General features: G+C 41.5%; 1 protein-coding gene across 7 annotated transcripts in view; it reads left to right on the top strand.

Moving 5' to 3' along the window:
* Positions 1–493: 493 nt before the first annotated feature.
* Positions 494–25,904, top strand: part of DOK5 (docking protein 5) — a 43,383-nt gene continuing 17,972 nt past the window's right edge. For 5 of the 7 annotated variants that reach the window (XM_082773146.1, XM_082773144.1, XM_082773145.1 and 2 more), the window contains exons 1-2: positions 494–1,155; positions 22,168–22,275. In XM_082773146.1, coding sequence (XP_082629272.1) covers positions 1,090–1,155; positions 22,168–22,275 — 174 coding nt within the window. In that variant the 5' untranslated portion in view covers positions 494–1,089. Of the gene's footprint in view, positions 1,156–22,167; positions 22,276–25,904 lie in introns of those variants that run through there. The other 2 variants (XM_082773148.1, XM_082773147.1) reach the window with 1 other exon arrangement.

Below are 25,904 nucleotides of genomic sequence, written 5' to 3'. Positions count from 1 at the left end.
GTTACCACAGCAGAGCAACCAGTGTTATTTGTGGCTGCTTCTAAAATGAAGGAGCTATACATCTAAACCAGAAAGGGGCCAGTTTTAATCACAGGTGAGTGTCGTAGTCATTGAACAACTAAACAAAAACAAACATTGCTGCTACCTTGCCTTGGGCTTGGCACAGATGTGAGGCTTTCTCTCTTTTATGTTCCTTGGTGATTCTCTGCTCTGCCTTCCTTCTTGCTACCCGGTTTGTAATTTTCAGGGCAGGATGATTCTCAAAGTCCTCTGGCTGACCTCCTCCTCAGACTGCTTATATTTGGAATGCTATTAAAAGATGTTATGATGTATGTCCCTCTTTCCAGGACGTAGTATTTATAGCGTACCACTAACAGGTAACCCATGTAGAACAAGCAATCTCTGGAGCCCCCGCCTCCTGGGCTCACTGGCGTACTCAGCAGTGTTTGCATGTTCTTGGAAGAGAAGAACTCGGGGCATGCAGAAGGCAACCCCAGGGCCCAGTGCCAGAAGAAGGTCTTTCATTACTGCAACCGCACCTTGCCTGGAAAATGCCGCATGTGCTCGTGTGACATTTCCATGACTCGAAGCGTGCCAGAGGACAACCACTCGGGTTACGGGTCTTTAGAAGGAGATGCTGGAGCCGAGCCACTTGGCAGACTTTCAGGCATCTGCAAGACTTTCTGGGAAACCCATTTTTTCCGGGGAAAACCACGGGTCCCAGCTTCGTTTCCCCAAATGAGCAGATCTGATTATTCCCGGCTGCCCCACCTGCAGGAGCGCACCTAGGGGCCGGGCGCTCCGCGGGGCGCCATCACCCACAGCAGGCAGCTTCGAGCCCCTCTCCGGACCCCCCCGCCGCGCCGGGGGCACCCCCCAGCCCTTTGCTCCCTAGGGCTGGATTCGGGGCCGGGGGGGCTGCGAGGGGTGGGCGCGGGGCGGGCGCTCCCGGAGCCCTTCCCCCGGCCCGGCCCGCCGCGGGGCAGGGGCTGGGGCGCTCCGCGGGGCGGTGCGGAGCGGGGCGCGGTTGCGGAGGCTGCTGCTCGCCATGCGGGCTGCCTGAGCCGCCGCCAACTTGCCCGGGGAAGGATGGCCTCCAATTTCAACGACATCGTGAAGCAGGGCTACGTGCGCATCCGAAGCAGGAGGCTGGGGGTGAGTGCTGGTCCTCTCCCGAGCTTACCCCAGGGGCACCTGCCTTGGGGTCTTTTTTTCCCCCGTTTTTCCTCCTCTCCTTTGTCCTCCTCTTTTTGCAGACTGTGCTCTCTGGGTGTTTCTGCAGGGGAGACAATAAAAAAATACCTTAGGGAAGGGTGGAGAAGAATCAAAGCGTCTTAAACGCATACATCTATGTACCATATACATGCGTGCGTGCACATATATATCTATTTCTTTTGTTTTTTCCTCTCCCTCCCGTTCGGAGATGGGGATGCTGCCTCCTTCCCGGCTCTGCCTATGTCCCCGGGGCTGGGGCAGCGCCCAGGGCTCGGAGCCCCGGTGAGGAAGGGGGCGGCCGGGGGCAAGGCGAGGGGTGGAGGTGCCAGGGCCCCCGGGGAGCGGGGTTTTGGGGGCGCAGGGGGCTCGGGCTGGGCAGCGGTTCTGCACAGCTGGAGGGCTGCGGCTGCGGGAGGCTCGGGGTGCCGGGGTGGGTTGCTGCAAATCAGGGGTTTGAGCTCTTGTGTGGGACAATAGAAGATTTTGTTGATAGCTTCTAGGGCTTTGAAGTTTCACAAAATGAAAAATTCTTCCCTCTGCCCCCTGACTCCTTATTTCATTCTAAACTTATTTTAAGTCTTACCATGTACTTCCATGACACATTCCTAGTTTCAGCTGTAGCTGCTAGGTGTGCAGCAGTAGCAGCAGGCCAGTTCCCTGTGGTTCTTTGGCATGTGCTTTCTCAAAGCCCGGTTGGTTCCAACAGTCCATGGGCTGCTGCTCCCCTGAGCAAACTACCTGTGCTTCTCCAACCACGGGGCTTGCGAGCTGCATGCTTCCTGGCTCCCTCGCTGAGCCAGCAGGGCTTATGGGGGGGTTAAACAGGAGGGAGGCTTTGCATATAAAATGCTTTAATTGGTGTATCTGCCTTGCACGACGGGAGAGCAACTCATTTCTTGTACTTACTGAGAAGTGATTAATTTGACAATTCCAAATTGTGCATAGCATGAGTTTTACATCAAGATTTATTATGGCGTGTGTGGTCATCTGAAAGTTTTTGTTGGCTTGTTACGATTAAAGTTTCATTCTCTTTATACCCATGTTCAATGGATTCTCTATGGTTCTGTTAACTTGCATCTCCCTGACTTGTTTGGAAAGTAGAAAGCATTTTAACATATTCCAGCAGGCATCGCTAAATGGAAGATGCTGCTTTTCTTGTACCTTATGTATGGGCATTGTTTATTCTTTAAGAACCACATGGTTCAGTGACAGATGGAGATAACGTCATTATGAGAGAACTTGTAGTGAAGTTGGCAGGATTAGTGTATTCTGACTATCTTTTCAGCACTGGGTATATATTGTTATTCAGTTTGTGCCTGCATAAATAAAGGGCAAGATTAAACTTTGGTACATCTTTCTGTACTGTGACAGTGAAACCTAACAGGTACATGAATAAGGTGCATCTATTCTGAGATGGACATAAATTCTGTCAATGCCTCTGGCTTTTGTTATTAAAGCTTTCCAAAATTCTCTGGAGGTGGTGGTGAGATGTTCAATGTCCTCTTAGTAGAGATACGTTTGCCAGCTTAATGTTTAAAATAAAAGGGGGGGAGGGGGAGAGAAGGAGGGAGAAAGGCACGGAGTCTATGAAAATGGAACCGTTAACTCTTTTCTTTGTAAAGACAGATCTAATCTTTATTTGATCTAATTTCTTCTTGTTCCAATGGCTTCTGTTGTATCAATGGCTGGAAAGCGTCAAAAAGGTGGTAGGGCTGATGGCAAATGTTTCTGTAAAGTCTCAGCAAAGAGCAAAGAGTGGCCATGGCTATAGATTTCTTCAAGTGAAGAGCCCAGAATTCATTTTCCTTGGCTTCCCTGAGCTCTGGGCATATTGTCCCCTAGACTTTTCAGCAGTGTGGAAGCGGTGAGGAGGGAAGCTGTGGAGCTGTGGCTGCTTTTATCTGTCTGTCACTGGTTAGATTTGGTGCCTGTGCTACAAGCATGAGGTGACCTATTCAAATCCTGATGCTCCACTTGTTTGGGAATTGGTAGTTTAACTAACGGTCATGCCTTTCTCTCCTGGTTTTCAGTTTAGGCTATTGCGCCTCTACTATGAATAGATAGTTGAACTATAGCTGCAGGCTTCTTTCTGCAACTTGCATTGTCTATAAGCTGCTGAGGAGACCGGTGTCCTTATTTATAACATTCCAGTGAAAGTGGATACTTGGGTTGATTATGATTAACCTGAGTCCTTTAAAGGAAGGACAGGCTTGTTTGCTTGCAGCAGTGGTGCAACTGTTGGTACCCACTTCTCAGTACACAGCCCAGCTACCCAGTCTCATTGCTCGGTGGTGAGTTTTCCTCCTTGATCAGGTGTGGAAGTGCACAGCTGAAGCTGACTGAGCACCTGGGGTTGCCACCTGATTTTAGAAAAGCTTGAATTCAATATTACTCAGTGGCAAATGGGAGTTTGGCTCCTTCAGAGGAGAAGGAACTGTGTAAGCAGCTTCTGGGTTTGTTTCTTTTGGGTGGTGGTAGCTGTGAAGGGCTGTTGGACAACCAGGGGTTTGGAGGTAGGAAACAAAAAATAGCATAAGCCTTAATACACTAACCTGGAAACTTTTAAAAAACTTTCCCGTGCCCTGAAAGCATTAAGAAGGTGAAACCTGCTCCTGCCTATGGAGAAGAGATCTGGTGCTGTGTGGGGAGGTGTCAGTGGGAGTTATTTAAATACATTTCAATATTATGGTGGCATAGCTGTAATGAGGGCATTGTTTTTTCAAACTGAATTCAGCTCCTGTTTTTTTTTTTCTGTAACGCTATGGTAATTCCATCACCAAGGGAACTAGGAGCAGCACTTGTATCTACAAATTATCGCAAGAAATGCTTTTTTGAATAACTGGGGTGCAGGTGCTAGATTTGGATATAAAGGGGTGCAGCTTGCTCAAAATCGAACCTCTTTTGAAAGAAAAATCTCAATTCTGAGAGGCCTCACTTTGTAATTTCAAGATCACATGTAGGCTAATTCATTTTGTACCTGAACAGTTTATGTGCACTTTAAATATGTAAATTCTATTTAATATTATTTAATAGAATAGTTTCCATAGCAACATTTGTATCACATGTGTCTTCTGCAGAGCCAAATATATTCATGAGAAAGAGCTCTCTTCCCAATTCTTTCCATCCTTATAGGGAGAAAAATAATTCCCTCAGCCAATGATCTGGCCCTGTTTTGTTATTAGCGCTGACACGGCGGAGATTGTGTTCCAGAAAACTGCTGACAGCGCAAATGTGCGACCTTACAGAGTTCCTTAAAACAAAACAAATCAGCTTTGTTCTGTGAGCAGCACTTCCATCGATGACCAGTGGACCTGTGTTTTGGGGGAGGAGACACTGTTGCACAGAGGGCTTCTTGCCATCAACTTTCATCTGATTAACTGCTTTGTGTCTACTTACATAAAACACCAGGGTTGTTTTATGGCTTCTGAGCCTGAAAAGTTTTTTTTTTGTTTTGTTTTGTTTTTTGTTATTGTGATTGTCAAGTAAGGTCTTGTTCTGTGATACAGATGTGACCTTTTTGAGGATTATTTTACAGGAGTGTTTCCTCTCTCTCATGAAAAGGCCAGTCCCTGTGTTCTCACCTTAAGGACAGGTGAATGTGCAGTGCTTGTGAATACACTCGGGCTTCACTTTAGGGTGAACTGGGTCAACCGAGTGTTCGCTGAACAATTAAGAATCAAACAGGAATGAATCTTTGAAATCAAGAACCTTTGTTAGGCTGGTGAGCCTGACTTTGTAGCTGTTGCTGTTCATGGGTCCAATGTTAACTCTGGCTACAGCCTCTGACGTAGCCTTTCCCTCCCCCAGAGGCCAGAATCCTGCTTCTATGAAGAGCACGATAAAGCAGTTTAATATATCACACTGGGAAGGGTGTGTGTTTGTTTTCCATCACGAGATGATAACTTGCCTGAAGAGCATTAAAAGGGGACCCACCTGTCCCCATGGGTGGGAGGCTCCTGGCAGCACATGTTGTTTGCGGCCTAACACTTATATTGAGCTCCCTGTTTTTACAGCTTATGTACTCTTCCTGTATCCACACCTAAACTTGGGGTTGCTGGAAGCAACATTTCAATTTGTTCAAGGATTATAGAGCACAGAAGCTGCTCTAAGGGTATTCTCTGGTGCCACCATCAAGGTGCACGCAGAAGTAAGTGGTGGAGGCTTGAAATGGTAGCAGGTGGTGTCCCTGAAGCCTGCTCCTCAGGGTATAGGCACCAGCATCAGAAGTGCTTGTGGCATGTAACAGCACCGGGAAGCTTTGGAGGTGAGGCTGTTCCCCATGGAAGACCCAATCCCATCCCTGCCTCTTGATGTATGGGGGACTTCTGGAGCAAGATGCCACGGGGTTAGCTGTCAGCCCCCCTCCTTGGTATGCCAGTAACATGCTTGGAGTGTCTTGTTGCATTAAGTGATGAAGCACTGTTGGCGTCAGAGGGAAACAATCTCTTCGATGAACAGCAACTGCCTTGAGCTGTCTGCAGCTAAAAGCAAGATAGTGCTGATCAAACAGAAGTGTCTTAAAGAACCAGCTGAGATGTGCTGGTGGTGCGCAGAGATGTCTCTGGTAAAGAGTTGCACACAGCCAGAGCTGCACAAAGCCTTGCGGAGTCTGGCTTAGCTCTGCACACGCTCAATTGATTGGAAAACATCAGCATCTGAAAACCTTCTCTCCCCTATGGCTTTCCTCGAAACTGAGCCCATCTCCCTGATAAGGGTTTTTGCTGCCATGACTTGAGCTGTTGCCTTCTAGGAGGGCAGCATGCCTTTCTGAGTATCTGAGTAGCATGTGGACCTTGAGCTGATACAAGTATAACTATACTTTTTCTCCCAAGTTTTGTCTGCTATGAATGCATCTGACTTGTATGCAAGTATTTTCATTGCATCCCTCTCTATCTGATAGCATCACTTGTAAACTCATTAATAGAACGGGTATATCAAAATGTGAACTACATTCTGTATACTGCGGTGCTTTATCTGCTGTGGTACAAGGCTGTTCAGAGCTCTTCCTAGGCAATATGCAGAGCTGGACAGTCTTCCAGGAAAAATCCAGCAAGGATAGGTGGTATGCCTTAAGTTTTGAAGACTTAAAGAAAGATGGGGTGCCATCTACAGTAGTATGTGCTCTTGTGCTCATATTTCTGTCATAAACTTCCCTTTGTCTATTCTTATTGGTCTTCCTAATAAAGCTCTTAAAATGTCTTTATTCTGGAAGACTTTTTATGAGTTCTGTACCCTAAGCCAATATTTATCCAGTTTGAAATAAGTAGTGAATTACAGGTAAAAACTTGAATGTGCAGTTGGGTGCATACTTCTGTTTATTTTTCATTATAAAGAAAAAGTATAACAGTTGTGATGTGTTTTGCTCCAGCAAGCTTCTTTTTAACATTGAAACTACTTATGTTCCTTGGCTACAGGCAACATTTTTTTAGGTTGTCTGTCTCTTAATTTTGTGGTGAAGATGCAAGAATTGGAGTGGTGTGTGATTTTTATTTTTTATTACAACTTTAGCTCACAGATTCCAAAAAATAATAATAATAATAAAAAATCATGTGTATCTATAAACACAATAGGAAATTTGTACCTGAGCATTGAGATGACCTGTATTCTAAAAGAGGCTGAAGTTTTTTTCTCTTCTTAAAAACAGGGCTATTAAAATTAGGGCAGTCTAGGACAGCATATGCTGCTGAATAATATATGTAGATTACTGCTTCTGCATGAGAGAAGTATTTAAAACAGCCATGTCAATTTGCTGTTTGTAAGAAAAGCCTTACAAAGTATTTATCTTTCTGGAACATATGCTATTGCTAACTAGCTATGTTGGATGTTTACAACCCAGAAAAACAATCTGCACGCTAACAATAATGCGTAGAACTTTCAAAATGGGGCATTATTAGCAGGCAGTCTGATTTGTTTTATGATTGCCATGATTTTGTGGAGGTATTTCCTGCATATGGAGGTCTGGGAGTCTGCTCTCCAGTTTGTATTGCTATCAAATTATTACAGGCTATTAAGAACACTCATTTGGGAGGATCCATTGACTTTAATGGAGCTGTGTGAACAGCTAAGTATCCATTCCTAAAAAATGCAGGTCTCTGCAGAGACTTCCTGTATCTGTCGGAGAATAAAGCTCCTGGATATGAAGTGAGTAGTAAAGTGGAATTTTTTTTACCCAACAATCTGTTTCTTGTACCTCTGTCTGGCAAAGGAAATGCTGCTAACAGATTTTTGCAGAAACCTGCCTCATGAGGTGTCCTCCACTTTGCACTTACCAGGCGAGGCACGGAGCTGTTCTTGCAGTCATATCTGTTTAACAACACTTCTAATTAAATCCACAGCCTGCTCTTGGGGTTGTGTGTAACCCCATCTGTTGGAGGCACCTCCTTGTTATGCAAGGAATGATCAGCTTCCACTGTATATTAGAGTGGGTCCTCCATGGAAATCTGGGCCAGGTCCAAGGAAAAGATCTGAGCACCCCGTGCCAGGGTTAGCTGGATTTCAGCAGAGGCAGTCCAAAAGTGCAATTCTGACAGCACTTGTGTTTGTCCATTGAGGGTTCATGAGGACACTGGGATCAGTCAGTGTCTCCTACGGTTTCAGCCACAGCAAACATGTCTTGTCCAGCATCTGGTGCATTCCTGTGGTCCTGCCCAGAGGTTTTCTCTTGCCGTCCTTTGGTCTTGATCTGGTGTGAACAAACACATAGCATGGAATTTTAAACAATGGCTTTCACCACTTTTGTTAAAGATGGAAGAACTTGTGCCTATACCTCATTGGTAAGGTTGTTCAAAGAGCTAAAAATGACAGGCTTAGTCCAGACTTCTTCCTTCCAACCGCTTTCCTGTCTGTGCTGAGGGGAGGAGCACTGGGGTGCATTCAGCCTTTCCTCCTCAGTGTCCTTGCTCTCACCAATCCAAGGTGATCTTGCACCTCTCCAAATCAACCTGGGTGTGATTAAGTGAGGGTGACCTTGGACAAGTGCTGAATCTTGCTGGAAACGTGGCTGCCAAGTAGGACCCAGCTTTTAGGAAAGCAGAGAAGAAGGAAGTTGCGCTTCTGAAAGCAACTGTGCTGATGGCATTGGTTTCACCGCTGCAAGGATCGTGTTAACATTGGAGAAAATGTTTGCATGGGTGCTGTTGTTCGGAACACCATTTAACACTGATCTTAACCAAATTGGGTTAAGTCCTAATTATAGAGAAGTTGGGGAAGTAAAACTTAGTGGGTAACTGCAACTGAGGCTTGTGTGAAAGATGTGACTACTGGAACTACAGCAGTAGACTTGTACCATCTTTAGTATTAACCATATTAATGGACAGAAACGAGATATGTGTCACCTCTTAGATGGTTCTGACTAGCCCAAAAACTCTAATCACATCAGTGTGAAGGAACGTGATATAAGTGGTGTCCTCCAGTGTAGAACTAGGGCTCTCCTGGCCGACCCCAGAATAGGAACTTGTAATAGTTCAACCTTTAGGGGGGCAAAGAAGGGAGCTGACTTCTTCACAGCTTTATAACTAGGTGCTGGTTTCTAGGAAGTGTGTAAGTGGAATAACATGAGCTGTACTTAGATATTTCTGGACTGATTTAAAAACTCCATGAAAAATAGTTATTAGGTTTCTGGTTGCTTACATTGATTAATGCTTTGTTTGTAATATTAAGTACTTATTTGAAACTTAAAAATCAGCAAAAAAAAAAAAAAAAAAAGAATCAGGAGAATTTTAACCTCTTCTGTATTTGAGCATTGCTTGAGAACTCAGTTGTTGGATGGTGTCTGCATGCTAGTTTTAAGAAGGAAAACACAACAATTTTATGCTAGAGCACAACAAAAGAACAGCCTAACAGATTGTAGACTGTTCTTCAGGAAGTATGGCATTAGTACTTAAATGTGCTTTAAGACTGGATGGGAAAACTCCTGGTCCATACTTAGAAGTTTGGAAAAAATTTATTCAAAAGTTTTGGACTTGTACGCTTGACTATTTTTATTTTCTTAACCCAAAGCTTCAACTGTTGATAAAATTATGAGAAACTTAAAATAGAGGGAATTTTGTGTTTTCTGTTCTTGATTTTAATAAAACTGACTTCTGTAAAAACTTCATTGAGAAGATTGGTGTTGAATATGTAAAATGACATATACTTTTACAAGTTTTGCATAGCAATGTTTCTGTGAAACCCTGTGGGAGGAGAGGTAAGGTGGGAGAGAGACAATCTGCAGGACTAGAACCATATGGTTAAAGAGTGGTGCTTGAATAAGCATGCCAGAGAGTTAGCACGAGGATTTTAGAGTAAGAGCTGTGAAAACTGGAAAGAAGAATGATGTAAGAGTTGCAGGGGGCAGGAGAAGGAAAAGTCTGCCTATATCTATCTACGCTTGAAGCAGCTTCAGTAATCAAACTAGCATTTGCCTATTTGGCTCCTTTCAGTCTGGAAGTATCAAGAGAGAAAAATTGAACAGATTTCATATGTACCAAATTCAACCTGCAAGATATTAAGCCTGTTGGATTTGTATTTTTAGAAAACTGTTAAATAAGGTGTTGGAACATATTCGCAGATATTAAAATTTCTTGCTGCTTAGAACTTGGTGGTGGTGGCAGATATAGGATCCAGGACGTTGCTTAGAAAGTGTGAGCCTCTACCCTTGGGCTAGGCAGGGAGGAGTATCATCAGGCCAAATGCAGCTCTGTCTGGCTGCTGGTATTAGGTCTGTCAGCCCAAAAGCAAGTTCCCTTTGGACTTCGTCTGGCACAAAGTCAATGTGACTTGAGGCCAAGGCAGTTGCTGTCATGATAGGGGTTACCTCTGGAGTTGAAGCAAAGATCCTCAAAGCCTAGTTGTGTTGCAGTGAGCTCGTTATTCTGTAGCTGCTCCTCACCTTGCATGGTGTCCTGTCATCTCCCCAACAAAACAAACAAAAAGCAGAAACCAGGCCTAAGAACTTCTCCAGTGTTTCTCTGAAAGACAAGGTGGGAGACTGTGGAGATCATCATTTGGAATCAGAAATTCCTGTTTTGGTGGTGGCCCATTTTAGAAGTAGAAACAGCTTTTCTTGTGCTTTCCAGCATATGTTTTCCATGAAATAACTCTTCATGTCTTTCTTTGGAAGATGGGCTTAGCATTTTTTAAGCAAAACTCTGAGACTCCAAGTTTACCTTTTCCCATAAACTATGGTAATTCGTAAACAAGCTGTTCTTACCCACTTGCCACCTTGTTACGAAGTTTTCACTTTAACAAGTCAAGCAAACCTGACCAAAACACCCTGGTTCTTCTGCCTTTATCTTGAACAATGTCATCTGCCAGTTGTGGTTTCCAGGTCTGCATTCTCACTATTTGCTCTTTCATTGTCAGACAGAGAGAGGTCTGTAAGTTTCCTGGAGGTGACTGCTGCTAGGCATGTGAAAAGGTATGCCAAGAATGCCTGCAAATGCAGTGAAAGAAAAACCCAGTTACAAACAAGTGAAGTTATAGTCATTCCTAATTTTGATGCTGTTTCATCATGAATCTGTTTCAGTGTGAAGGTAATTCTCCTGCTGTGTGTATGGGCATTACTCTGAAGCTGCATCAGTGATAAATTAACATTTTGCAGTGTTTGTGGAGACGCTTGAAAGAAAGTAACAGATGTAGGGTCTGCACCTGGGACTGACATCTTAATTTGAAGTTTCTCTAGTTTTAGGTATACCACTGAAGTTGATGGACTGCTCCTATTATCTTCTTGTCTGACTTCATCAAGTGCTGCCAGAAATACCAGTGAAAGTTCAAGCTATTAGAATTAAGTTTTTTTTTTTCCCCTTTCCTCTACTGAAGATAACATAACATTTCAATTCAAAATATCAATACTGTAAATTCAGTGGTATTTCTCCCCAGTAATATTAATGTAGAAGATAAAATTGTTCCTTTCCTTACTGAGTAATGTTTATCTGGGGAATTATCAATGCCCTATGGTCAGCGAAGGGAAATTAGTCTTAATGCTCTCACTAATGGCTGTACACCACTGAGGATGGATGCTAGCTGATTGCACTGAATTAACTGCATGCTAGTGAGTGGCGTACTCTTGACACAGTGCTTATGGTAAAATACAAGTGGCTGTTCTCTGTTAAATGAAGCAGTGCATATGAGGACAGTATCCCGCTACGTTTTCCTAGACGCTTTCTAGGCAACGGCCATACTTTCATAAGGAGGAATTCTACCTAAATGTGATTGAATTCTTGAATTCTTTCCTTAATTAGCACTACACAGCTGGGCCATGAGAAATAACTAGGAGTTGGGTTTGTCTGTTTGAGCTGATGTGTAGATTTGCCTGGACAAATGCAAGAGGACTGCAAGAACAAGAGGGAAGTTGAAATGTACCAGGGAAATACTGGCTCTACAATCCTGCTTTTAATGTTTGTTTTGAAGCAAGACTGAACTAACAACAAAATAACTGGCCTCAGTTGCGCTTTTACTAAAAAGTTGTCTGATTTTTTTTTATTTTTTTTATTTTTTTATAATACAGTGAAAAGCACATGTGGAAGTTCCAGCATATACTGTCTGAAAGCTGACTCTTCTGGAGAGAAGCAAGATGTTTGAGAGGAGACAATTTTGGGACAAATGGGTGACAGTTTTTTATCTGGTCACAGCTTTAAAAGTTCTGGTAGGGCAACTGAGCTTTTACATGGAGGATCATCAGATTATATGAAGCACAGAGTCCATCTACTTACCGTAGGCCCTTGGGCGGCACTCTGCTATGACAAATCCTTTTGTGCACATACCTTCAGTAATTCAGAATACATTTAAGGTTATCACTCTGAAGTCAGTTCACTAAAGTGCTTGAAAAGGGAAATATGTTTTGACTGCTGTGGGCTCTCCCCTGCAGCAGCTTTGAACAGCGCATCAGTCCGTCTAGCAGTCTAGGCCAAATTACTTGAATTTTTTGCTGCAATCCTGTAAGGCAATGCTGAAGTGCTTGTTACTATGATATAATGGGCTGTAATTCTGTCCATTCTAATGAAGCACTGTGTTTTGGTGAATCCCAGCTTGCAGTGACTCACTTGGGAGTGTTATTTGTTCTTTCATGTAAATTCACTTTGATTTTTAAAACTGATCCAACCTCCAGAGAGGTTGGGGGAATGACCGGTGGTTCACTGCATAGTTTTGTTGTCAGGAGTGAAAGAAAAATGTGGAACGAACAAGATAACTTTACCTTCTGTTGGGGTGGCATGATGGACTGAAGGATATCTGTAGTCGTTGTTGAGATGTGTGGAGGGTGTATATGGGGATGGGAGGTAATGTGAACTACATTTGTTGCAGCAAACCTGTGATGTTTCCCAAAGCTTGCAGTTAAATTAATTAGTGAATGGCAAAGAATGACAGCAGGCCAGAAATGTGCTTGCAGGACATTTGTCATCTGTGGCTCTCCAAGCAGCACTTAACAAGCGTCATTAACTCCATTTAATAGGTGGGCAGGTGGCAACAGGTACAGCTGAATTGCTCAAGTCAGTCACTGAAGACTGAGAAATTAAAGCCCTTCTCCTGTGTCTGGCTTTGGGATGCTGGCAGCTCACCGCTGAAGAACATTCTCCTAAGATAAAGGCTGGGTCTGTGTGCATTTTCTGCCTTTCCTCTCTCATTTTGTGCAGTCTTAAAACTGCAAGTCCAGCTGTGAAATACAAGTCCTACAAAACTGTGATATGGGAGGCTGAAGCAAAGCCTCTTGCTGAGGGTTTGTGAACAAGTACAGGTCATCTCCAAACACAAAGCAACTTCCATCTGGGCCTTCTGGACAGCAGAGTTTAGGAGAGCATATCCCCCGACCACCACTTTAACAGCTGCACATGTTCTTGTTACAGCTGTGACTGGCTGTTACTAAGGGTTAGTGCGTTCTCTGCAGCCTCTTTGCATATGATGTACTAATTAGTGAGCTTCATGAACTGTTAATGAGCTATATCAATACTATTTTTCCCTGTATGCCATGTAATTAAAGTAACCAAGTCAGATAGCAACAAAAAAATCCTAAACCATAATTCACTGCTGTCATTTCAAGTTACTAGGAAGTTACCTAATTCTAATACAGTACTAAATGGTGTTAATTTGTTGGACTGCACTAATGGCCTGACCCAGTAGGACAGCACATCCAAGTGTGCTTTGCAGTGCTCAGCCTGCCTGAGCTGGCTGCACAGGGTCAGTCTGCAGTTTGTGTTGAAGCCCTTACTATTTTCTTCCTTTACTAGTTACAAGTCCTAGGCTGATTTTTTTTCACCTATCCAGTTTCATGCCTAGAATTAACTGTGTCCATGTATAAAGCTTAGCAGGTGTTTAAGGAACTAGATTGGATACTTAGCTTCAGTCAGACTTTTTTTTTTTTTTTTTTTTTTTTTTAACCTGTGACTAGAAAGAGAGGGCTTCTACCGTAAATACTTCTTGGTGCTTGGAGGCACTCTCCTCTGATGGACTAACACAGTACAAAACTATCCGTTTTTGATGTATTGGGGTCTGGGTGGGGAGAGATTCTAAACAAAAACCCAAACCGCTATACTGTGAAAGATGTAAGTTGTTAAAGGAAGGCCTGGAAGTAGAAGGATAATGCTTTCTTTCAGGTAATGCTCTCTTCCTAAATATACTGCATCCAACATAGGACTTTTGCAGAGAAGGTAAACTGGAAGTTGAAGTCTTGCTTTTAGTATCTTCCAGGCCATGAAACTCTGGGTAGTCATTAGAGAAGCTCAAAAAAATGAATCAACTTCTATATTGCCCTCCATTGTATCAAGCAGCATTGCTTCTTGTTCCTTCTGCAGATTCAAGCTACCTCGCTCTGAGTAGAGATGAGAAATAAATTACTCCTTTGCAGAACGCTTAGGACACCTTTGTGGGGTGGGCAAGTCCTAAACCTTAGTCCTGTCATCTGAATAGTCTTTTTACATCAGGGCAGATATCACTGTTCTGCTACAGGTGTCCTGCTTGCTCTGAGCACTTTGCCCAGCCCTTGAGGTCCAGAATGGTCTTTTAGGTCTTCCCCTGAGTCTGGTGGCTTCTTTGCCCAGGCTGGGCTAAACCCATGGTTCCAAAGCCCTCAGAGATGTATGGCAGAAAGCACTGAATGTGCTTCAGCATCTGGCCAGGTTTTGTAATTAAAATACCTATGAACTCTGGACCTTCTGTGTCCAGCGCACATCAACAATTTGAAGAGGGGTGTTGCTTCTAAACTACTGTATTGACATTAGCAGTGATTTGCTGGAAAGGGTTCTCATATGCTCCTGGGGACCCTTTCTTTAAACAAATAAATCTCTTACCCAGCTGGAATATATTGGGAAATCACTTCTCATCCTTGAATGAGCACATCCCATCTTGAAATCTGCCGGAGGTGATCTGTGCCAGCAGTGGCAAGACTTTTATTGAGCGTATATGCCTTTGTATGAACCGATGACTAATATATACCAGTTATAAACAAAACCTGTAAAATTCTGCTCGTGTCTGCCTGTCAACATCTGCTGCCACAGAGCATGGTACAGACATAAGATAAAACAAAGGATCCTTTTCTAGCTCCTTTACTAAGTTGTTAAGTAATCTTGAGCAAGTCATTTTACTGTCTGTGCTTAGATTGCACCTCTCACCACCCTGCTGTGACTTAGACAATGAACCCTAGATCACAACACACAGCATTTTGGTTACTGAGGATATTTGGCAGTAAGTAAATCTTGCATGTGGAATTAATCCTCTGTAGTCATGAAGGACCAAAAATATTTTTCTGTAGAACAAAGTTACCTTCTAACTAAGGTGCCAAGTGGGAATGCATCTGCAGGCTCAAATCCAGCTGTCCAATGTTTTAAACTAAGGCTAGAGAAATGGCTTTGAGTTCTGAGCCTGAATCGTTAACAAAAATCTGACTTCTCGTTGATGTAATTCCAGTTGGTAGGGAGGGGGCTAAGAAGAGAAGAGTTTTTGAAGAGGAAAGACTGATTAAAATGGCTCATATTTTAGAGCAGTGGGCATTCTCTGTGCCTTGCATTAATATGCTTGAGTGTAAAACAAGGTGTGTAGACTCAAAGTTCTGCCAAGTATTTTTTGTGCACGTCTTATAGCCAGTTCTGGCCAGTGCCAAAGATGGATTTTGTAACTTCATGGAAAAAGCTTTGCAATATTGAGCAATATTGTACATTCCGAACAGGCACAGGGACAATATTGCTATTTCATTCCCTATTAGCAGCTGTGGATGAATTCTTATTGTAAAATATTGTTTCTGGAGATGTATACTGAGTATGAAAAAGGATTGAGGTCTGTCTCTATAAATGTGTTTCTCGAGGGAAGGTGAAATCTAGATTATTTTCTTTCATCCCCCACAGAAGATAGCTTGATGTAAACCAACTTTGATTTATGTAGTTATTATAACCTGATCACAATGAATAATGCAATGTAGCTTACTCATAACACACTAACATTAAATGGGTATTCTGGGAAAGTGAAATCGTCTTGTTGCCAAGTACAGCTATATCTTTGCAGACAATGTGGTCAATTTTGCACCTTACTATACAGAGCCAGGGAACTGGTCTGCATTTCTGTGCACTGGAATTGTGGAATACATCATGCTAAATATGTTTCAGTACAAGTTAGGTATGTTTACAGCTATGTGATTCTTCCTAGCAATCCACCTACTTGTAATCATTTTCTACTTACATCGTGTTTCTTCGGAGTTAAATAGAGCTGAACAGCTGTCAATAGTATATGGGGATTAAGTGTGCAAGCGTCAAAGCTGGACTGGAAAAGAAGAGTCAACTCGCAACTTCACAGAAAAAAAATACACTTGAATTAAGCGCTTGCCTTTTGTGAAGTTATGGTAGAAAATGAGGGATCTTCCCTAGATCCACACAATCCCATTCAACATGACATGAGACATCATCATGTTGATGTCTAGACCCTTTTAATTGAAAGCAGTACCCGAGTTTTACACAAACACCTACTAAATGGAGGCTTACTGCTTCAAAAGTGTCTGAGGGGTGTGTATAATTAAAAGAGTTATAAGCTATTATATATGTGGCAATGTTTTTGTTGATGCAAAGCTCTAGGACCAGTCTTCTCAAAATTTGCTTCTGGCTAGGAATTCTATGTCAGGGCTCTTTACCAGAGTTTGAATTAAAAGTGAAATATTAATACATTTATTTAAATACAGGAATTAAGTTCCAAATAGTTTAATACTACCTGGCTAATTTTCTGTGTGACCCTGTTGGAAGGGTTCTTTTCTCTAGAACTAAGTCTAGTGGAGACTCCCTGGTGATGTTCATCACAAAGGTTTAGATGACTTTCCATGTGCAGCTGAGGTACTTCAGTGAGTGAGCTATCTACTGGCCTTGGATAAAGTGACAGCATTTTTTTCCTACAGAAATATTGAGACTGTACTGTGAGAAACTTCTTGTTATTGTACTGTGCCTTTGTTACATTCCCTATTTCTACAGGTTATCAGAGTCATAAAAGACAAGTTCCTGGCAATAGCCCAGGCTTTCTTGTAGTCATCCTAAGCTGCTTGATAGCACTTTCATCAAGCTCTTTTTTTAAAAAAGCCAGGTTTGTGTTTACTTGACCACAAGTTCAGGGTCCGTATAAATGTAACTCATTGGAATTTGTTTTAGGGCAGACCAGAAAAAAACAGCACAAATAAAATAGGGCAGCTTTCCCTGAAGGCTCACTTCTTGTTTGCAAAAGAACAATTTGCCGGGTGAGACTTTGTACTACTGTCCCTGACTTCTACATCCCTCTTAAATAACAAAGAAGGCAGGAGATCATTTGGTTCAAGGGAAAACACTCTTGCTTTGCCTTAGTGAACTGGAAGGCATACAGTTCCTCAGCTTAGTTTTTAAAAGTAGCCAGTGTTAAGGTCCTCTGGCCCAAGGCATGAAAAACAGCTAAATATTTAGAAATTTGGGGGAAGGCTATTTGCGGAAACTTCTTAAAGTATGTTGCTGAACAAAATACTGAGGGGTGGGATAAAGTTGGTTTAAAGTTTGCTTGGACCAAAATGTAATTTTTAGTTGCTGAATTCAGAGACTTGTTTCTTGTGTAGAATAATTTGTACTTTGTATAGTAGAAAATTTTAGTTTAGTTCATTTTAGGAACTCAAATCTGGTTCTTTTGCCTTGCTTTTCTGATCAGTTTGGAGGCAGTGAAGATGGACAGTTCTCTCCTGATACCCACTTTGAGGACAGACCACTGGTTTGGGCCTTCACGTAGGGCAGGAGGCCTCTGGTTTCAGTTTCCATCTCTGCATGAGAGTATTCTCAAACCACATCTGAACCATGAAAGTTGGGAAAGTCAAAAGAAATTTTTCCACTACAGTCAGCCAGATGCTGACCAGTTCCAGCTGAGGTTAATAGCTCCTTTGCTTCACAGTGTATTTCCAGCAGCTGAAGGAGCGTGAGGGTGGCCAAACAATCCTGCCTGGTTTCCAAGGCATACCACTGAGAGGCAGAGATCCAAATACTCAGATTGCATCATTCTTTTGAAGTCACTCCTTCTTTGACTTCAGTTGTGGTAATGATTTATGTCAGCTGATCCTTGGAGCCACAAATAGAACTGATTTGATGTGACCTTGGACATGCATGTTAGATCTCCTATATGGTTTCAGACGATCCACTTCATAAACAGTCACATTATTTCCCTTGCATTTTGTGTTATTGTCTGCTCAATGGCATGTTGGAGGCTGAAATTGTCAGAAGAGGCCATAGGAAGGAGATGCTGATTTTGGCTGCTTGAATGAAACTTCAGGTTTGGCTTCTCAGAATATATCACAGGGAGGGCTGTGGAAGTTCTTGGTGTTATGCAAATGACAGCTGTTGCTGTTCCCTCTCAGCACAGCAGATCCTGATTTGCTGTTTGGATTATCTAATCACTGTCAGCCCAAGTGTTTGGGATGGAAGTAATTGCAGCAGTATTTTCAACTAATTCCTATTCATGTAGTAATAGTGGGAATGTTGATTTTGAGGGATAAGTGAGCTAAGTATTCATGGCTGAATAGGCACCTGAGAGGATTTGGGGCTGGTTCTTGTTGTTGCTGTCAAAACAGCTCTAACAATCTAAACAGTTCATGTGCTGTTGTCAACCTGAAGAAATACTGACAAGTCTCAGACACTTACTTGATCATGATGGCATCAAGGACCTAATTACTTGCTTTGTATATGCTCATAACAGGACCTATGATTAGCTCTCTGTCTTGGGCACATCATCAGCTCTTCTGTGCATTGACTGCATTGAAAGGCTTTCAGTGCTTCTAGGCAAATGCTGCTGGATTTGTTATTTCTAGAGTTTTAGGATATCATGAAGTTTATGCTCAGTTAAGATTGGTGCTGGCTGTTTACCTGCAAGGTATTCATGCCATGGGGCCATATAAATGATACAGTGATAATATAAGTTGTTGATGGCAATTATCTCAGCATCTTCAGAAATGAAATACTATGCAGGTTTTAAGTGAATGGATGCATCTTCTTTTTGAATTTGTTCATATAAGCTCAGCAGGCAAGAGTTAATAATCAGATCACTTATGTTAATGAAATACCAAAATATATATTCAGGCAAAAATTTATGTATTACCTCTAATAAAACCAAAATACTTTATACTACTTTTAGCTACTATTACAGTCCAGTATATAACTGCATTTGAGTGCTGCCTCTAAATGCTTTACCTTGCCTTAGTTTTACTCACAACATCGAATAACAGTATCTGTTTTGTTGCTGGAAATGCTGGAGAGAGATCTAGTGAGGGATGAATCACAATGAAGTCAGTGGTGCAAAGAAGGTCTAACAGAGGCTATTGATGTTTCTAGTATTTCTCTGTATTGTTTTGGAGAATTGAAAACTCTTCTTGTGAGAGATTTAAACATCTTTCTATTAATTGAACATCCTGGAACCCTATTTGTGCCACCAAATTGCACGTTCAGGTACTATGCAAACATACAATTAAACTTTTCAGTCTGGAAAGAGGCAGATGTATGATAGATGAGTAATGACAATTCCTTAGACAAAGTGACTGGCTACATAAAATATATGGGAACTGAGGATTCATTGTTACAGCTTATCCCTTGAAAACTGTAAGCAAGCTTCCTGCTGGTGTTGAGCTAGCTAAGTAAGCAATGCTTCATTCTTAGTAAGCATTTGTAGTGCAAGTGTAACATTGGATAAGATGCAGTAGCAATAGTATTAACTGGGCAATGGAGTCTTTCTAATTATGCAGGTGGTCTGTTAATGGCTCACCTAACTAATTGCATTTCAGTACCTATGTGATTAATTCTGCTGCAAGCCATGTACGTCTTCACTCATCAACTACCCCATTCTTTGGGGAATAACTCTTTTGATGAGAGTGCTGCTCGTAAGTGCAAAAAGAAGCTGTTTATTTTCTGTGCAGTACAGTATGAATAGTAGAGGATAAATTCAGAGGGATGTGAGCCTCAGCCATGTTTCTGTGCATAACTGCAGCTCATGTTAAGTTTTTTTTTTTTTCTAATCTAGTGCCAAAAAAGCAGCTTAACACCTTAACCTGGCAGTACAGAACACGATTACTCTGGCCTTGCTTTCCCCTATAGATACCACAAGGGGAGAGACCTGATTCTCTGATACTGAAAGAGGACTAAGTTCAGAGAAGGAACCTTCATGACCTGATTTTCCTCCAGTTAGCATTATGAATGATGTTTATTCTTCATAGCTGTAATTATTTGGGTTGGGATGAGTTTGTCCTAAAGGCGCTAGCATATTATATTATGACAGAGAACTGTTGTAATATGGGAGCAGAACCACAACTCAAATACTCAGTATTTATATTGGAGGATAATTTGGCTTTTGCATCCTTGGAGGTGCTTACATGTAACAGTTGGTGTGATTTTTTTTTTCCCTCCCAGCTGTGCCATGATCCCAATCTAAATCCAAGAATTAGTCTGGGGTTAGTTGTTGTTGAACTACAGTAACAAATTCCAGTAGCACCAATTTATAGCCACCAACCATGCTTGAGTGGAGTTGAGTGTTAGTAGTACTTATGTTTCCAGTGGCATTTGGAAAGGTGATAACTGTCCTGGTTTCGTACCTGACCGAAGGCAGAACAAAGCTCTATTTCTGTGTTTTTGCAGAAGATTGTTCTCATTTGGTGTCTAATTCCATGTGCTGCTGAGCTCTATGTTGGAGCCACAGCTTTGAGATGTTTACTGCCCCAAAGAGGCAATACTGAGTGCAAATTGTCTGAGTAGGACATCATCATGTTATAGTTCTTATCCTCATGTTTGTATAGTGACTAATTACTAAAGCACTCTGTTCACTAATTGCTAAACTTAAAAATTGTAGGTTTTTGGAAAGCAAAAGGTGGGTCTTCAAACTTTTGAATAACTTTGGGGGAGGGAGGGTAGGAAAGCTTTTATTGTCAGATGTGCTGAGATTATCTGGACATGACAAACAAGATTTTCTCAGAAGGTAAATCTAGAAAAGTATCTTCCAGTAGAAGTGGGTACGTATCTGAATTTTTGGTAGTAAGCTCTCATTTTGGTCAGTGTCTAGTAATTCTTGAATAATTCAATTCAAACCCTTGCATTAAACAGGACATGTTGACTGGCCAATAATCTGGAAAACTGGAAGAAAATCTTGATAGGTTCAGCTGGTGCCTGGCATCAGAGCAGCCTGTCCATATGCTAAATATTTCTGCAGCCAAGTGGGCAAGGAGTATGAGTGTCCACATGCAAGGCAGAATAACAAAGCTGGGGGGAATAATATGGTTCCCTGAACAGCTTTATAGAAACAGCTAAAAGCCAGTGAAAGTACAACTGGTCAACTAGCAATCATTTTCATGCACAGCTACTTAGTTATAGGTACTTTTCATGGGCATAATTGTTTTGTGCTGAATGCATTGGTTAGAAACCCATCAAAGGATTAAAGGATGGAGTTGCCTTGTCTGCTGGTTGCCTGTTGGGTGCTGGTGTAGTTGGAGGCAGTGAGATGTTTTGATGGATCTCATCACTGAGCAGTCCATTTGTGCTAGCCTGGAGTTCTGCCAGAGCTGTGCACTACTTGATAATGGCTGATCAATTTTTTTGTTTGAAATCACACTAATTTTAGTGGCAGTTTTGTTTTATTTCTAACTTACCAGGTGTTACTTTTGAATTACTGATTAAACATAGGCTGTGAACAGTTGGCAAGGTTCAAATTTCTTTTTTTTTTTTTTTTTTTTTCCCCCTGTGCAGACAGTATGCTATCTAAGTTTTGAATGTGAAAGGATGATAGAAAGTGCAGCACGGTTAAGGACTAGGTGGGAAGATTGAAAGAAATGGGGGCAGAAGTTTGAGAAATGAATTGGCGTAATGCTCCAGGTGCAGAAAACTAGTTATTTATTTATTTTTTTTTTCAATCTCTGCACAGGCAGAATCTGTCCCGAGTGACTTGAATTTAAATAGCTGAACCTTGAAAACAAAATGCCACTTTCAAAATTCTTGGTTCTACAGTTAAATGTTCTGTCATCTTCATTAGCCAGTAATTTGGTTCTTTCTCCCTGTGTAACCACCTTTACTCTTTTATGTACTGTATACACATATAGCTTTATCTGTTGCACTGATCTGATGGAAGGTGCACTCCTACCTGTCTGCTTGAGCTTTTCTCACATCTGTCTTAAGCATAGAAGACCTCAACCAGTAACAAATTAACATGGAAAAGTGTTGAAAAAAACTTTATTTTGAAAATATGCTTCCTAGATAGCCCTGCGTATATAAGCCTGATGATTACAGCTTGCTCTTGTTAGCACCTTTCAAGCAAGCATCCATTGTCTTAATAAGAATTTGTGATTGTATTGTAATTCAAAAGAAATATGATGTAACTGTCCATTAGCTTGATCTTACTTTTTGTCTAAACTACTGAAAGCCATTAATTTTAGCTCCAGAGCAGCAACTGATTTATGAGTCTAACTTCTATGCAAATATTAGTGATATTCAAGTCATTGGAGATGCTAAGTTTACTCTCTTGTGTTTCTAGATTTACCAGAGATGCTGGTTAGTATTCAAAAAAGCTTCAAGCAAAGGGCCAAAGAGGCTGGAGAAATTCTCAGATGAACGAGCTGCTTATTTTAGATGCTATCACAAGGTAAGGCTTGATTATATGCTTGTTTTTGCATACAACCAGCAGTAAAATCTGAAGTTGTCACATATTAATTGGCCTTGTTTTTTTTTTTTTTTTTTTTTTTTTTTAAAAAAACAATCAAGGCTTTACTCTTTTTTTTTTTTTTTTTTTTTTTTTTAATGATCAAGGTTCTAAACCTATTGGTACATGTATGTTCCTTCATTTGGTAAAGCAGAGGCAGACTAAGCATTCACTTTCCTGCTCTGTAGCAACCATCTTGCTAAGGTAATGGAAAATGACTATTTTTGGAGAAGATGACCTTTCCTCTCCTCATCTTGATCATTTCTCCTTTAAAATCACATCTGAAATACTTCAGAATGACTACTATTCATAATTGCAGTAACAAACGTGCACAGTAACATGTGAGTTCAAAAAAGCCACGTGCTTAGAGGTTTTACTTGGATTTTGCATCTGTGCATTACACAGGTACAGAAATGATAGGTAACACGCAAATCAATCTTGTGCAGGCAGTGAACAGTGATGTGAAAACCTTTGCTAAATTCACTGGTATTAAAAAGAATGCAGTTTTCCCTCAAATCACTTCTCTGGTGTTCTGTGCACATTTCATATTCATCTGAGACTTTACATGTGTAATTCTTCTGGGCACAGAGATGAAAATGAGAAAGTCTTTAATTTATAATCATTGTTGGCAAAAGCTTAATATATTAGAAGATTAGGAATTATGTGCATAAATTGCTAGGAGTCAGTGAGCACAACTCAGCTTGAGGCTGATCTGCACTTACTCACTTTGACATACGTTTAGGAGGAAATCTTGAGGGAATACTGAATCTGAACTCAGACTTGTCTGTCTACATGCCATGTAATTTGTAATTGATTGATCATAAAACCTGTGGCTATTTGTAGTAAGTCATGCCCAGAAATACTTCATTCAAATTTTTATTAAGGAACTTTCAAAAGTAATGAGAAGTGTATTTTTTCATTTGATGTGTGAGAGGGTTGTATAGTGTGTGTATAAGATGATTTCCAGCTGTATGAAACATTGCATTTATATTAGTACAGTTCTGTCAATTATTGATGCAAATCTGTATTTCCTCCGTTGTATTAATGCAATATATCAGCAGCACTCACTGGCTTGAGGTTCAGATTAGGGAGTGGATATGAAATCCAAGAGGAGTCTAAATCAGGCTTTTTTTTTTTTTTTTTCTTTCAAGAAGATATGTAGGTGATCGCTTATTTGTCACAGGTGTAAAGTAACAGCAGTTTCCTGCATCTGGACCAGTGGACCAAAGCACCGTGAAAGTCCCATTACCTTTTAGCTTAGCCTATAGTTAAGTCAATGTTCAACTACTGCAGCTTCTATAGCTGGAGTTCTCTGGTAGCTTATTTAACAGGAATAAATGAGCAAACTCCATAGCCATTCCCTGGGAATTCAGTGTTTATTTTAGTAGCTGTAAAGTTTGTATGTATAGCTTTCAAAATCTGAATGTTCTGAAACTATACGTAGTCAGACCTGTACTATTAATACGTATTGTAGCAAACCCTAGTCTTGGCTGAAGGTTTGAGAAACGTTGTCAAAGCATAAGACGTCTTTAAAATATCATGTTTTGCACCTAACCTCAGCCAAGTTCTTTTTATCAGAATTTAGCCCAATCTAGGGCTTGCTTTAGGATGAAGGCCAAAACCTAAATGTTTCAAGGGGAAGTAAGCAGAGAAACTTCTCTGTTGGAAGAGTATAATGCACTTGAATGTATGTTGCTTGAATGCAATGTTTGCTCCCAGGAATATTGTTTCCAGCTAGAGTGAATTAATAGATTACTTTGTAAGTCTCCTTTTCTGTGTGTCTGTGTGTGTGGCGTGATGGTGTCTTGGAGTCTGAGTCTTGTGCTGAAAATGCCTGAGATGATCAATCTCAGCTTATATATGTGTATGTATAAAATATATACACACACATTTTGTTTTGGACTTGCCAAGCTAGATTGCCAGCTTCAGTCACTCTGAGCCCTTCTCCTAAGCTTCTGTCTGCTTCAGGTCCTGGGTATGTACACGTAGATCTAACAATCTAGCAATGCTGAGGTTTCTGCCAGCCTCGTGTAGGAAATGGAGAGGTGTCTCTTCCCAGCACCATGTCAGCCTGTGGGTCTGGTGAGCTTGCTGGGAGCCCCTGGGGTGCAGACGGGCAGAAGAACTGGCAGCAAGGTGTTTGTTCCTGTGAGCTGATCTGGGAGTGATGCCATCAGTGTTTGCTCTCCACACTTAGTGCTCTTGGCAGGCTGTAAATGACATGGTGCTAACCAAGCAGAGCTGTTCAAGTGTGATTGCTCAGGGTGGTGGGTTGGTCCTTCTGCAGAGTTGCTGTTTGTCAGTGGGGCTCTGCATTGTCCCCATTTTTTTTCTACTGTGATGGAAACTGAGGATGTCTAGTTCTAGAGTCATCAGCTATAAAAGTTGACAGGTCCTGGTTATTTTTAACAAACCTTACTTGAAGCTAATGAGTATTAGTATTTTCTGGCTAAAATGTGTTAACTTACAAAGAGTACACATGGCTTGAAATGACTTTATCTTTTTAAAAAGCTTTGTAAATGTGTGGAATTTTTAGGATGGTGAATGATGCAACTTCCAGCAGTTTTAAATATGAGGTGTTGGAAGAGGAGAACATGTCACTGCTACTCCATGTTACACTGTAGTTGAACTAGGTCTTGTAAAAACGATATTTAATGATTAAAAATCAAACAAAAAATTAATATGGCGGTCTTCAATTAACATTATTTCTCACCTGTTCCTGATGTATCGTATTAATGGGACTTAGATGCTCATGACATCATCCAGGGGTCTAGAGTAGTCACTGCTATTGTCTTTATATACAGCTGGTCAGCAAGAGCAGCTGCTCTAATAGCTTGGTGTTGTGCAGAGCCTTTTGGTGACTATTTTAATTCTGTCACTTTTGGACAGAAGGCTGCTTCTCAGCATCTCTGACAAAATTAATCCTAAAAATGAGGAGCCCAGGCAGTCCTGTTAACACACCAAGTGTCGCTGTGTCAAAAGATGCTGCTAATGAATTTAAGGATGAATGTAGTTCAGTCTAATAGATGATGGTGTAAGAGGAAAACCTTACTAACAGATTACCAATGTTTCAGAAATACAGTTGTTAGCTTCCTACTTGGGTTCTAAAGTAGTTCTCAAATGCTGTTGAAAGCAGCATCAAATCTGAGAAAACTGAGGAGCCCTTGCTCACCCCATCAATCTCTGGAAGGGTTTAATCCATCATCAGACTGTAAAGGGTAGAAAACGAAAAATGATGAATGTAGCTAATATTTCAATAGCACCTGCCTCTTTCACTGAAGTGTTAAATTGTTTCATTTCGTTGCTTTTTTTCTGTGATGAATTAAAGTGCAAATGTTACTTCAATTTATTAGTGGAAGGAGTCTGGGGCATTTGCTCTGGCACTATGGCAGTACCAGTCACTGACTCGGAGTAGGCACAGGCTGGGATGTACATCATCTTGTCAACATTGAGTCGAGATTTCTCCCTTACCCATTTGAAGACTGGGTCACAAGCTCAGCAGTGTTGCTGTTATACCAGGGGGTCCAGGTTGTTCATATCTAGACAAGTGATTTCTATGTCCTGCTCTGCAG

The sequence above is a fragment of the Aythya marila genome (genome assembly GCF_965140915.1).
Source record: "Aythya marila genome assembly, chromosome: 16".
Lineage (NCBI taxonomy): Eukaryota > Metazoa > Chordata > Aves > Anseriformes > Anatidae > Aythya > Aythya marila.
This window is presented reverse-complemented; position numbering and strand designations above follow the sequence as displayed.